At 31.4% G+C, this 15568-nt stretch overlaps 1 protein-coding gene across 1 annotated transcript; it reads left to right on the top strand.

Moving 5' to 3' along the window:
• The first annotated feature begins 2747 nt into the window (after positions 1 to 2747).
• LOC132739888 (alpha-1,3-mannosyl-glycoprotein 4-beta-N-acetylglucosaminyltransferase C-like) lies at positions 2748 to 14673 on the top strand. The gene is made up of 5 exons (XM_060727724.1): positions 2748 to 3260; positions 7950 to 8092; positions 10345 to 10415; positions 11577 to 11655; positions 12507 to 14673. The coding sequence occupies exons 2-5, from the start codon at positions 8002 to 8004 to the stop codon at positions 13655 to 13657; spliced, it is 1392 nt and encodes a 463-aa protein (XP_060583707.1). The 5' UTR covers positions 2748 to 3260; positions 7950 to 8001; the 3' UTR covers positions 13658 to 14673.
• The last annotated feature ends 895 nt before the right edge of the window (positions 14674 to 15568 follow it).

Below are 15568 nucleotides of genomic sequence, written 5' to 3'. Positions count from 1 at the left end.
GAGGTCCTTGGCCGGAAATAAACGGATATGGCTGGGTCTCGGCACTGATCGCTTTTCAGTTGGTACAATTTTTTTAATTTTCCATAAAAGTGATAAATTGATTTGTCTGTATTGAAAGAAGAATAAGTACATTTAAGATATTTTGCTTTAATCAAACGACACATTAAAATGCCCACTATTTTATGTTACAGTGACATTATGCTCATTTTTTTCATTGTCAAATTGACTTTAATTGACTATATATTTCAATAAACTGGTCGTTAAAATGGTCATTGACCAACACATGATATTTGAAAACGTTTAGGGTAAAAAATATCTACCTAAATATATAAAAAGACTGTCCAACTCTTTTTATAAATTGAAAGTTACGGATAATTACACACACACATCACAGGGCCTAGTGAGTTATTTATCGTTCATGTGAAGTAAATTACAAAATTGGAAGCAATTATGAGAAAATGTTATCTTATTTTGACTTTCGTCTGTCTACTATCCATGAATGGGCATAATGTCACTTTAAGACATTGAAGATCTGTAATGTACCTTATAGCGATTACCTATCATTGTCAAAGGCCCATTATGTCCCAGAAATGTTTTTATTTTTCTTTCTGAAAAGCTTTTTTATTTTCTCACGTCCTGATTTAGCTCATTGGTCAGTTACTTAAAAAATGTGCCACTTCTGTTGCTTTTTGGAAATCAATGCAGTTATAGTAATTTAGTATTTTGTACGGAAGTCAAAATACAACTTTGTTTACATTTTGCAATTTTTATGATAAATAATTTCTTATGCAGTGCTACTTTCTTAAGGTGATACTAACATGCGCAAATACCATTACTTTATTACCATAACAAAATTCGTTTTTGCCCCTTCTAAAAATTAAAATTTATTTGCGTGTGAGGCGCAATGTGCCTTTAACTTTCAAATGCGGTTTATAATGAGAGAAAACGAAAGAATTTCAAGCATAAAAGACAAAGTCTACTTAGAGCTAGGAATGTTATGACAGGCTCTTAGTTGTATATCGCATATATATCTAAAAATACTTAATTGTTATATGACACCCGCCTTAATAGGATTTTGTTGTAATTACATTCACAGTCGGCTGATCTCTGTATTCTTCGTTGATCTTGTTCAATACATACATTGATCCCTGAGTCAGGTGTCGTTTTAGATCAAAAGATGGACTACACTGAATTAAATGCAGTGGGTCATGATATATTAAGTGTGTGGAGCATTAAAATATATTCAAAAGCAGTAAGTAGTTTTGATATATACGTGTATATATTATCGTGGACAATTCAGAAACTCGGATTTGTGACACCACTGTTGATATAGGTTAATATGAAATATATTATAGTAAAGTTTTTAATCATGATAACGCGGTTCCCATGCCGAGATCATGACCTACTTTTTAAGATCGTGTTTACAATTTTAGTTAGATAAAGAATTTCTTTTACGATAGTTCTATATTTAGGTTTATACAGAATATATACATGTATGTAGTTAAGTTCGACTCTTTGTGTAAAAACACTCGAACCCTACTAAGCAATGACTGTAAGGTTTCTTACTCAAGGAGGCGACGGATTGCCCCTGATGGGGTTTAAACCCATGCGGCCAATAACCCGGACGGATATCCATTCTGCCACGCCGTTTATATATACTGCAAGTTATACTTACCAGTGAGTTATCAGAGAAATAATATTCATATCTCTCACGGTGTGATATAACTTTGCCGAACTTCTTGTTGGTTTGTTTGGGTATAACGTAGTCGCGCGCATCTATTCCTTCCGTTAAATTAAAATAATTGAATAAATTGCTTAAATACTTTTTTTACTAATAAAGCATAAATTTTAACGAAAATGTGTTCGATTTTTCGTGAATATGCTATGAGTAAGTGAGTAGGTAGATGTTTTGTACATCATATAATTACATTATATTTACATTTAAAATACAAGTACTCGACTCAATGGGCCTATAAGATACGTTGAATACAAAAATAAGATTACAAATAATATGATTATTTATTTACAGTAATATTTGTTTTAAATGGAGAAAAGTACTAGCAAAAAGTAGAAAATAATATTAAATTCATTTGCAGACGATGGTTTTTATACGTTGATCATGAGCAAATATTTAGAATAATCACACCTACATTTTAAAAATACATATATTAGAAAATTAAATTAAGTTTATTAAGTTATTTATATACAATGTGTAGTAATGCTGTATTTTTTTAATTATTATTTCATTTTATTTTAAATTTTTTATTTATTTTTTATTTATTTATTTATTTATTTATTTATTTATTTATTTATTTATTTATATTTATTTATTTATTTATTTATTTATTTATTTATTTATTTATTTATATATTTATTTATTTTTGAAGTGTATGATTACTGTGTCACGCAGAATAGTCTGCAGCGTGACGTCAATGTCACATCAAAACGATCTGTTAAGCGCAATCAATGTCACGCGAAATAACATCCCATATTATCCGTACAATGGTGTCAATCTTTTTTTTTATTTTATACTGGAAATTGACCGTTCAAAATTATATATGGGCCATATATTACGTTCAAAGTGATAAAAGCGAGTAAACGCTGTGTTTGGATTTTAATGATTTACACATTTTATTTATTTGATATTTGCTTTGATATACCGCTTTAACTGACGTACACATTTGCCATATTTAATGTCTGTTTGATAACATATTGTCTGGGGTATTTGTACCGGTGAATGGAGCGGGTATTTTTACAGTTTACACGGATGTGGTCAACTAACTACCTTGAGGGGGTGAATCTGGTATCACTGATAGTGTTTAAAATTGTGTCAATAAACATACAGATACGCTATTATATTTGAAGTACAAGAAACATCGAAGTAAAGCAATGAATGCTTCATAAATTTTAGATTATTTGCCTTAAATCGGTTTTAAATGATTTTCGAATGTTTCATGTAATTGGATGATTTAAACTGGATTTTTACCGGTCAATATGTTATTAAATGAAATACAATAGATGTGGGAAACAAATGTATTTGGAAAAATTACAGTGTTTTTAGTTTTCATTCAATGTTAGAACTTACAGTGGCTAAACGCGTCTACTTTCTGTGCTCGTAACAAATGATACAAAATTATACAATGTTGACACGGTCTTCGGAAGTATAGCAGAAACTTTTGTGTGCTCGCAATAAACTATACACATTGAATCATATAAACTAGCAATAAATGAAACAGTGATTTCGTTAACCTAGTGTGAAGGTCAGTAAACACAAATAATTATTCTATCTTTGATCGTACATCTTATACATATTATTATTTTTTAATCATTTAATTTTTTACATCATTTAATTTTCTAAATCATTTAAAGATATACTATGCTTTTCCTTGAGTAATATATTTAAATCAAAGATTTTAAAAAAATATATGGTGTTCTTACCGAATATGTCTAAATTGAATAAAAGAATGAATAAACTATGTATGGAAAGCTGCGTTCCTCTTTTACAATTCCAGTAAAGTTGGTCTTTTCTTAATAAAAACTGCCAGGTTTTTAATGACACTACAATAGTACATGTATATATATTCATATTGTGAACATAATTTCGAACATATATATCTATTTTATATGTCAAAAGAGACTGTGTAGCAATTATCATTTTTTCTAATATCAAATTCGAGCATAGTAAATCTTTATTTTTTTAATTATTTTTTCAAATATTGCATATTTTCGTTCATAAATACTGTATTCTAGTGTGGTTATCCAATCCTTCGTTCATATATAACATATAATGTATTAATTATATACAAGTTTTACTTCTGAAATATACATAAGGGTCTAATCCAGGAGATTGCCTAACATATAACCATTTATTATATACTTATAAATGAAATATACAAGTTTTACTTCTGAAATATACGTAAGGGTCTAATCCAGGAGATTGCCCAACATATAACCATTTATTATATACTTATAAATGAAATATACAAGTTTTACTTCTGAAATATACGTAAGGGTCTAATCCAGGAGATTGCCCAACATATAACCATTTATTATATACTTATAAATGAAATATACAAGTTTTACTTCTGAAATATACGTAAGGGTCTAATCCAGGAGATTGCGTTACATATAACTATTTATTATATACTTATAAATGAAATATATACAAGTTTTACTTCTGAAATATACATAAGGGTCTAATCCAGGAGATTGCCTAACATATAACCATTTATTATATACTTATAAATGAAATATACAAGTTTTACTTCTGAAATATACGTAAGGGTCAAATCAAGGAGATTGCCTAACATATAACCATTTATTATATATACTTATAAATGAAATATACAAGTTTTATTTCTGAAATATACATAAGGGTCTAATCCAGGAGATTGCCTTACATATAACCATTTATTTTACACTTATAAATGAAATATACAAGTTTTACTTCTCAAATATACATAAGGGTCTAATCCAGGAGATTGCCCAACATATAGCCATTTATTATATACTTATAAATGAAATATACAAGTTTTACTTCTGAAATATACATAAGGGTCTAATCCAGGAGATTGCCTAACATATAACCATTTATTATATACTTATAAATGAAATATACAAGTTTTACTTCTGAAATATACATAAGGGTCTAATCCAGGAGATTGCCCAACATATAGCCATTTATTATATACTTATAAATGAAATATACAAGTTTTACTTCTGAAATATACATAAGGGTCTAATCGAGGAGATTGCCTAACATATAACCATTTTTATATACTTATAAATGAAATATACAAGTTTTACTTCTGAAATATACATAAGCGTCTAATCCAGGAGATTTGCCCAACAGATAACCATTTATTATATACTTATAAATGAAATATACAAGTTTTACTTCTGAAATATACATAAGCGTCTAATCCAGGAGATTGCCCAACAGATAACCATTTATTATATACTTATAAATGAAATATACAAGTTTTACTTCTGAAATATACATAAGGGTCTAATCCAGGAGATTGCCTAACATATAACCATTTATTATATACTTATAAATGAAATATACAAGTTTTACTTCTGAAATATACGTAAGGGTCTAATCCAGGAGATTGCCCAACATATAACCATTTATTATATACTTATAAATGAAATATACAAGTTTTACTTCTGAAATATACGTAAGGGTCTAATCCAGGAGATTGCGTTACATATAACTATTTATTATATACTTATAAATGAAATATATACAAGTTTTACTTCTGAAATATACATAAGGGTCTAATCCAGGAGATTGCCTAACATATAACCATTTATTATATACTTATAAATGAAATATACAAGTTTTACTTCTGAAATATACGTAAGGGTCAAATCAAGGAGATTGCCTAACATATAACCATTTATTATATATACTTATAAATGAAATGTACAAGTTTTATTTCTGAAATATACATAAGGGTCTAATCCAGGAGATTGCCTTACATATAACCATTTATTTTACACTTATAAATGAAATATACAAGTTTTACTTCTCAAATATACATAAGGGTCTAATCCAGGAGATTGCCCAACATATAGCCATTTATTATATACTTATAAATGAAATATACAAGTTTTACTTCTGAAATATACATAAGGGTCTAATCCAGGAGATTGCCTAACATATAACCATTTATTATATACTTATAAATGAAATATACAAGTTTTACTTCTGAAATATACATAAGGGTCTAATCCAGGAGATTGCCCAACATATAGCCATTTATTATATACTTATAAATGAAATATACAAGTTTTACTTCTGAAATATACATAAGGGTCTAATCGAGGAGATTGCCTAACATATAACCATTTTTATATACTTATAAATGAAATATACAAGTTTTACTTCTGAAATATACATAAGCGTCTAATCCAGGAGATTGCCCAACAGATAACCATTTATTATATACTTATAAATGAAATATACAAGTTTTACTTCTGAAATATACATAAGCGTCTAATCCAGGAGATTGCCCAACAGATAACCATTTATTATATACTTATAAATGAAATATACAAGTTTTACTTCTGAAATATACATAAGGGTCTAATCCAGGAGATTGCCTAACATATAACCATTTATTATATACTTATAAATGAAATATACAAGTTTTACTTCTGAAATATACGTAAGGGTCTAATCCAGGAGATTGCGTTACATATAACCATTTATTATATACTTATAAATGAAATATATACAAGTTTTACTTCTGAAATATACGTAAGGGTCTAATCCAGGAGATTGCCTAACATATAACCATTTATTATATACTTATAAATGAAATATACAAGTTTTACTTCTGAAATATACATAAGGGTCTAATCCAGGTGATTGCCCAACATATAGCCATTTATTATATACTTATAAATGAAATATACAAGTTTTACTTCTGAAATATACGTAAGGGTCTAATCCAGGAGATTGCCTAACATATAACCATTTTTATATACTTATAAATGAAATATACAAGTTTTACTTCTGAAATATACATAAGCGTCTAATCCAGGAGATTGCCCAATAGATAACCATTTATTATATACTTATAAATGAAATATACAAGTTTTACTTCTGAAATATACATAAGGGTCTAATCCAGGAGATTGCGTTACATATAACCATTTATTATATACTTATAAATGAAATATACATGAGGGTCTAATCCAGGAGATTGCCCAACATATAACCATCTATTATATACTTATAAATTTAAATTAATGAAATAAAATGCGTATTTTTACCCGTATTTTCACTGTAAAAAAATATTTTTCACTGCAGTGAAACAAATTTTCCGTATTTTCACTGGTGTCTTGTCGGACTACTTTCTTTTGAATTATTTCTATTCATTAGGTTTAAAAAGAGAAAAAGTATATAATAAACAAAAAAAATCAAGTTTTTGTCTATTAATACAGGATTAATTTTCATCTTGTGGTAAGTGGTATGAAAATTATCATATTTTACACTCGTGGCTACTGCCACACGTGACATCTTTATTTTCATACCACTCGATGTAAATAATTCCTGTATTGAAATATCCTCTATGTATTAATATTATATTATTCATGATTAATGTTTTAATCATACATGTAAATATAGTATATGGCAAGTACAATCAAGATAAGCTAAAAAAAAGTGTGACTTATCAAATTGATAATGTGGACTACATAGCGACTAGTTATGTAAACATATACATCTAAAATGTTGAATCATAAAAATCGTCCAGAGATAATCTATATTCATGAAACTCGTATTATATACAGGTATATATAAAAATGACATCCTTCACGTACCACTATCGGGCGAAAGGTGAGGTCAGGTAGTCTATATCTAACGAGGGTACATCCGCCCTTTCAGGCACTATCGGGCGAAACATTCTATACCGTATCGTCTTTCATATGCATATTGATGAAAGAACAACCGCTGCGATTGATTGAATGAAACTGTTCATTTGGTATTCACCTTAACCCTCCTAATCTCAGTGTGTTATCAGAAGTGATGGGATTTTCACTTTTAGAATAATCATATTAAGATATTATTCATTCAAACGATATTTGATCCAATCAGATCTCAGACACATGTTGTTATCGACCTGATCACGTGGACTCTCTCATAAAACAGCTCTTATCAACATTACTATATTGAATTAAGATGTCTCGACAACAATAATTCGATCGAAAGTTATTCATTTAATTACACAGTATATGGCTGATATACAACAATCATAAAATGTTGATGATACTTACATATACATACAAGTATATAATTATGTACAGTTGTAAACAAATAAATTTATTTTTAACTGTGATATCTTAAACCGGAAGAAATATGTTGAATAAAATGAGCGTTATTTTACCTGCAACATCTATAAAGATTTGTATAGTAATGGATTAAATTGTATTTTGTACAGTGACTTTCAAAGAGATTTTGGATAAATACCGAGGGGGTCACGTGTGTGAGAAATGGTTGGAGTGAAGTTTACACATGTGGTGGTTTTCCTGACGACAGCCACCCTACTTTTACAGATGATGTTGCTTTATTCAAACCAGTGCTGTAAGTAAAACTGATTTTATTAATAATAGAAATTATTGCTAAAGATTTATGTACCGTTTTGTTTGGTCAAAATAAAAAAATAGTTAAGTAAGTTATTGGTTTTGGTGACGTGTTGTTCGAAAAGAACCAAGCCACGGGAAAAAAGGTAACAGAATATAATAAGTAACCATTTGGAAAATAACTGTGGGCGTATTTTTCTTTAGACCACGTGAGCAAAATATAAGGTTGTCTACCTACGTATTTAAACAGTGTGTTAAAATATGCGAAACGGTTCCCATGTTCGACACCCGATTAGACTGCCAATTGCCAGGAATTGGGCAATTGGTCACCGGGACAAAATCGCACTGGACAATAGCACACTGGACAAAAAAGATAGAAAATAGCCAAATGCTGCCCAAAACGAGTTGAAAACCAAATTTAAACATTTTTATGAAATATATAATTATTGTTTTAAACATGTTTTCATAATGAAAATTAATTTATATGTTAAACTGGTGATCGTCAATTCTGATGAAATATGGGATAGATTTACCTTAAAAGGTATATATATGAGCCGCGTCACGACAAAACCAACATAGTGCGTTTGCGACCAGCATAGATCCAGACCAGCCTGCGCATCCACGCAGTCTGATCAGGATCCATGCTGTTCGCTTTCAAATTATATTACAAGTAGAGAAACTGATAGCGAACAACATGGATCCTGATCAGACTGCGCGGATGCGCAGGCTGGTCTTGATCCATGCTGGTCGCAAACCCATTATGTTGGTTTTGTTGCTCATTTACTGTTAAATGAAAGTTTTGTTCTATAATAACATTACTTGAGTACAAAACAATACATATATAATCAGATAATTAACATTTCTTTTTTATTAAGAAAATATAAATAAGATAACACCTCTGATTTTTGCTATAGAAATAATATAAAAAATTGACTATAGTAAGCTATTATCCTAGTTGGTCATTGTCCAAGTGGGCTCGTGTCCTGGTGGACTTTTGTCCTAGTATCCCTGTGGGCTATTGTCCTAGTGGGCGTTTGTTCATTGGGCTTTAGTCCTAGTAGGCTTTTGTACTGACCGGGACACGTGAATCAGTGGGCGGAGCAATCTCTTCTCTGGCGTAATGTCAATTGTCCTACTTAAAAATTACTACGCACATTAAACCACAATAGAAATGTAAGGTTAATTTGACTGGCTGAGTGGCCAGTAATCTAAGGATCGCTGCCGCGTGTGCTCAAACCCCGTCAGAGGCCAACTGTTGGTCAGTTGCTCAGTACTGCTTAGTTCCAGGAACGGATTCGAGAGTGTGCCAATAAGCAATAAGCTTAGTACACAATCGAACTGAAATAAATTCTGAATAAATCAAGGTAAATTTGCTGATCATTTGCACCATCCTTTGATAAGTCAGCATCGATTCCAATATAAGTTATTGATTAACTTCCTTTGCAGATCGATCTTTCTAATTACGCTAAGCGCCTTTATCCGGGGAAAGTTTCATTAATTATACATACATGATTATATGTTCATGTTGTATTTAGGATCAAGGTGTAAACATATTGCAGCTCTGTTTGTAACTGTGTAACAGAAAGTGTGTGCCCCTCTTCACGCTTTTACAATAGACTGATAATGCGCCTCTTTTCGCTCCGCGCCCCCGCCCTTTTAACTTGTTAATTCTCGACTTTTCGCTTGGCGGGGTCGCAGGACGAAACACACAAATAAGCGGGGGGGGGGGGCGAAGTTTTTATTTATTAAACTTCGCCCGGCGCCTCTGCTAATTAGTGTCTTTTTCGTCCCGCGACCCCAACGTTTTATTTCTTAAATCTCGCTCCGCGTCCCCGCGGGACGAAGTTTTATTTATTAAACTTCGCCCCGCGCCCTCGCTTATTAGCGTGTTTTCGCTTTCGCTCCCACCCCGCCATTTTTAACTTGTTAATTTTCGACTTTTCGTTTGGCGGGGTCGCGGGGCGAAAACACGAATGGCACAAATCAGCCACCATACTCGTATAATCTTTGCACGTGAATTCATATTACCTACGTAATTGCATACTTGCATGCGCAGTTTAATGCAAGCATTTTATTTAATGCAAGAATTAAAAATCTCTATAATTAAAAAATTAAAACTATATTCCTCTATTTCTCGACAGTGGAAGGTGCAATGGTAATATTGAAATATTAACACATGTTCTTCCAAATGTTTAAGGTACCTTTCTATGATCATTTCACTTGAACATTTAATGTACATGTATATATTTACAGATTTCTCTAGAGTTGCTGATATGCACGAAAAAGGAATTGTGGTCCAACAAATCAGTATCTCTGATAATAATGTAAGTTACTGATAAGAAGATTTTTAAAAAATTAAAAAAACAAAGACAGAAACAGAGGCAATCGAAAAGATTCTTTATTTTGAAGAGCTCGATCTACAGTATATAAATTTCCAAACACCTTCTAAATAGAGGATATTCAAGTGTTTTCTATAAATTCAGGATTTATTGTCACAAGTGGTATGAAAATAAATAGTTCATGAGTGGCGGTAGCCACAAGTGAATATGATAATTTTCATGCAACAAGGTATATATAAATCATGTATTTATAGAAAAAAACTTGAATTTTCTGTTTATTATATACATTTTTCTCTTTTTTGACATTACAGTTTGAAAGACTTTGCCTTAAATTTTGTGTACTTGCAAAATTTAAAAGAAAGTAGTCCGGCAATACACCAATAAAAACGGAAAATATGTTTCACCGCAGTGAAAAATACTTTTTTACAGTGAAAATACGGAAAATGAAAATACGCTTTTTATTTCATCAATATTTCTCAATATTCATTTATAAGTATATAATAAAATATATATTGTCAAGTAAAAATTTTCAATTATACTTTTCCACAAAAAGATTAAATAGAGTCTGAAGGCTTGTCCGGACTTTTTATTCTTACACATTTTCATGAATAAGAACACACAGGGTCCGTTACAATAAAATCAAACGCTTCTGTATTAGATACAAAGCTGTAGATAAGTCTGTGACAAAATTTAAAATTTATATCTTGTGTTTCTGCAAAGTCGAAATATTTGTGCGACTTGTGTAGCTTATTCGAAATGCAGATTATGTCTCAAAAACGGATCTGTTTTGTTCCTTCTTTAGGAAACTGTAAGGGCAAACATTAGTTTTATTTATAAACGTTAAAATAATCGTTTTAGAGCATGTTAGATGATTATCACCAGAAAAAAGTAGCTCTAAATGTTATTTAGTAGCACAGTGTAAAAACAAAATAGTTTTCACAACATGCAAATCACCATATTTGTTCTTATTACCAAAAGGCAACAGAATCAATAGATGTAAAAGTAAACTGGCCATGAGTGGCATTTTTGAAAACCGTAACACAGGACACACTAAAATGCATTTCTGAGCCATAATGGGCATTTTATTTTACATTTGGATATTGCTATCGCATTTTATTCAGTAAAACATGCGTTTATATTTTTCAGATTTCAGACTTTATAATACCGCAGAAAATAAATGATGAACAAAGCAGGCTGTCTGCACCAGCTGTACCAGTTAAAAGACGTAAGTTTTTTACATGTTAACCTTTAACCTCTTGAATTTCTATAATGGATTCGCCCTGCTTTGAATTTAGAGCAGTCCATTCAAAATTTTAGGGATAAACACAGAAGAATGTCAACAGAGAATGTCTCTATACTTGTGATAAAGTCTAATTTCTTTCCGTATCAGCAAATTAATGTCAGTAAATTAATGCCATCGCAATGGTACGTGCTCTTTCGTTACCATGTAATTCAATTCAATTAAATTAAATAACTTTAACTTTTTGAATTCATCACCATACATGTATAAAAGAGGAGATAGGTGGGTAGCGTCCGACAGCGGAGTATCATCGGTCATGAATGCAATTTTCATATATAGGACGTATAAGTCACTTTCCCAAAGATACTTTCCAAAAGATTTATATTATCAAACATTTTAGGACAAAAATATCAAACTGAACTGGACTGTATAAAGAATGATAAAATCTACCGAATCCTAGACATATTGTGCTTCGGTTTTCAAATGGAACAATACAGACTTATGACTTAGATTTATACAAACTTGCACTAAACTTAAAACACCTTTAGCCTCAAAATGATAACATTTTTATTTCTCAAAACTTTTTTACTTACTAACATTTGTATTTCTCAAAACCCTTTAACTTACTGACTTAAATTAACTTAATATACAACCAAGTTGTCATTTTGCTACTAAATTGACAAAATATTTCACATTCAGTGCTACTTTCTTCAGGTGATAATCATCTAAAATGCTCTAAACCAATAATCAAAACATATTAGCCCTTGCTAATGAAGAAAAATACATTCATTTGTGAGACTTTATATGGCTTTAATCAATATTAACATCTGTTTTAGGTCGTCTCACTATAGGAATTCCAACTGTAAAGCGACGGGACGGCAATTATTTTTACGAAATGTTTAACAGTATGTTGAATAAAACCTCTGAAGACGAAATGAAAGATATAGTTTTCGTAGTATTTCTTGCTGATATGAACAACACTGAGTGGAAATCCGAAACTGAGGCTAACCTACGACAGAGTTATGAAAAATACATAACATCCGGGTCACTTCATGTCATCCAGGCGCCATTAGAGTTTTACAACGGAATGAAGCAATACGGGAACGATTCCTACATGAATTGGAGAACTAAACAAAACTATGATTACGCCTTCCTAATGCGGTATTGTCAAAACTTATCCGAATATTATATGCAAATGGAGGACGATGTGAGAGCCTCAGACGGTTATTTTACCGCCATTCTAAATTTTATCCGACTTCAAGACAATGATAATTGGATTTGTTTAGAATTTTCAGAACTTGGATTTATTGGTAAACTTTACCATTCTAAACATATAGGAAAATTATCCGATATGTTATTACTGTTTAGTCAAACACAACCTGTGGATTATACTTACATTTATTTTAACATGCTTATGGGAAATGGAGCTAAAAGAATACGAAAACCTACTCTTTTCCAACACATGGGATTTCATTCTAGTCTCGTCGATAAAATTCAACCTTTAGTGGACAAATATTTTGATTTTCCGGAAAAGGAATTAAACGGAGATAATCCGACAGCAAAATTGTTTACCACTCTCATTGTAAATGATGAATTCCCACCAAGTTTAGCGTATTCAAGTGAACCAGGCCACTTCTGGAGCAACGGATCACCAAAAGAAAACGATACTTTTTCATTATTTTTTGAGTCGGCTCAAATGATCGACAAAATAGTGATAGTATCCGGTTCAAACAGCCATCCGAAAGATATTATACATAATGGTATTCTGGAAGCTGGTGTTAGCACATCAAATAATGGTGACAAACTGGATTGTGAGGGCTTAATCACACTCGGACAGTTTCAAAATGGAACACTTAGCATTGATAGTCAAACTATACGATCTAAGTTAGGTTTGGTAACAATACGTTGTCTACAAATAAGGTTCACCTCGGCCCAATTAGAATGGGTTGTGATAAAGGAAATAGCAATATTTTCCTCCCATTCATGATTATTCTTAAACTGGGATAATATGACGTCAGCCATTACACTAACGTTGTGATGATATGGCGTCAGTTATAACACTTACGCTGTGATAATATGGCGTCCGTTTTTCACTTAAGCTGTGATAATATGACTCAGTTATTACACTTACACTGTGATAATATGGCGTCAGTTATAACAGTACACTTATGTTATGATATTATGACGTCAGTTATTACACTTAAACGTCGGTTATTACACTTACGCTGTGATGATATGGCGTCAGCTATTACAATGACGTTAATAGTTACAGATGTGTTCATGAACATCGAATTTTTATACATATCAGTGTACATATATATTTACTTTTCTCAATTTCCAACACTAAATGATCTTGTAATCCTTCATTAATCATAGAAATAGTTCCCGATTTTTACAATATTTACCTCCCTTGCCAAAAGTGGCAGACATTTTGGGGGTCAATTTATAATTAAAAATCAATTAAACAGATGCTTTAGGTGAATTGTCAAAATATTTTATACAGATGCAGCAAAGTATTATTTCAGCATCCAAATGTGAACGATTTTTATCATTTTTTATGAAGATGTTAGAATAATGAGAATTTTTAGCAAATGACCCCAAAATGGCTGTCATGGGAGGTAATAACTCGTAATTGTTTTTCTGTTTTGTGCAATGTTGTTACCATGGTTATGTTAAGTACCAGTTGACCTGTTTCCAAGGTTACATACATTGTAATTCACAAATTTTAAAACTGGTGATGATACCATAATATATTTGTATAGCTTTTGCCTTTACCGTCTCGGTGCAATGCCTATTTTACATGTGTTATTTTCGTTATTTAAGACGTTATGTTTTAAGATTCCATATATCAGGATATTTTAAGTTTTAAATTTATTGCAAAATTTATTGCCATACGTTCTACATAGATGATAGATTTTAAGAGTTTTATCCCTATATCCATAAAATGGATTTATTTTTAAGTTGTATTTTATATGTATTTATCTGAAATTACAAAATAAAGTTTATGTTTGATTTTCTCATTACAAATTTATTTACGTTTTATGTTTTGTATTTTCTCGTATTTGATTTCACATCACAGAGCATGCGCAGTGGTCTAATGTTAACGTTGTAGGACTTTAGATCCGGAGGTCAAGAGTCCGATCCTCTGCTTCTCCAGCTAGGAATACTAACGTGTCTTTCGGGTCAGTCTTCAAAAACGAGGTCTTAAGACATTGTTCTTTTTTCATCTTGCACCTTAAAAAAGCCATGGCAATCCTGAAATTGAGTATTTTCTATATATGTTGCGCTAAGCTGTTTCTAACAGTCTTCCGGAGTGAGCCGCCCGTACTGGTTTCTATTTGCGACTATAAATAGACGTATATCAATAACACCACTATCAGTCCCACCAAATTTATTCAGTTGATAAGCTAGTTTACAGCAAATATGTGAAGGCTTAAGTAAGAAGTGGCACCTTAGCTTTTCATGTAACATTTTCAGTGCATGTCTAACAACGCTTGTCAAGACCATTATCATATCCGATTTGGTGTTGTTTGTGCACATAAAGCAGATAGAAATATATATGAGCCGCGTCACGACAAAACCAACATAGTGCGTTTGCGACCAGCATGGATCCAGACCAGCCTGCGCATCCGCGCAGTCTGATCAGGATACATGCTGTTCGCTTACAAACCCTATACTAAGTAGAGAAACTGATAGCAAACATGCTAGCATGGATCCTGATCAGACTGCGCAGATGCGCAGGCTGGTCTGGATCCATGCTGGTCGCAAACGCACTATGTTGGTTTTGTCGTGACGCGGCTCATATTTAAATGAGCGTTATTGCCGTTACATTTAAGTTATCTAGATTACCATGTACTAGATATTTACGTGCATAAATAAATGACGTAGAATTCAAATT

The sequence above is a fragment of the Ruditapes philippinarum genome, unplaced genomic scaffold (genome assembly GCF_026571515.1).
Source record: "Ruditapes philippinarum isolate M1 unplaced genomic scaffold, ASM2657151v2 ctg706_1_1_1_1, whole genome shotgun sequence".
Taxonomy (NCBI): Eukaryota; Metazoa; Mollusca; class Bivalvia; order Venerida; family Veneridae; genus Ruditapes; species Ruditapes philippinarum.
Note: the sequence above shows the minus strand (reverse complement) of the source record. Positions and strands in the feature narration are given on the sequence as shown.

What these genes read in the sequence shown, in the direction of transcription:
- LOC132739888 (XM_060727724.1), top strand. Translation starts at nt 8,002, where the DNA reads ATGGTTGGAGTGAAGTTTACACATGTGGTGGTTTTCCTGACGACAGCC. An exon ending in TCAGTATCTCTGATAATAAT is followed by an intron (nt 10,416 to 11,576) that starts GTAAGTTACTGA and finishes TATATTTTTCAG; the next exon opens with ATTTCAGACTTTATAATACC. An exon ending in AGCTGTACCAGTTAAAAGAC is followed by an intron (nt 11,656 to 12,506) that starts GTAAGTTTTTTA and finishes CATCTGTTTTAG; the next exon opens with GTCGTCTCACTATAGGAATT.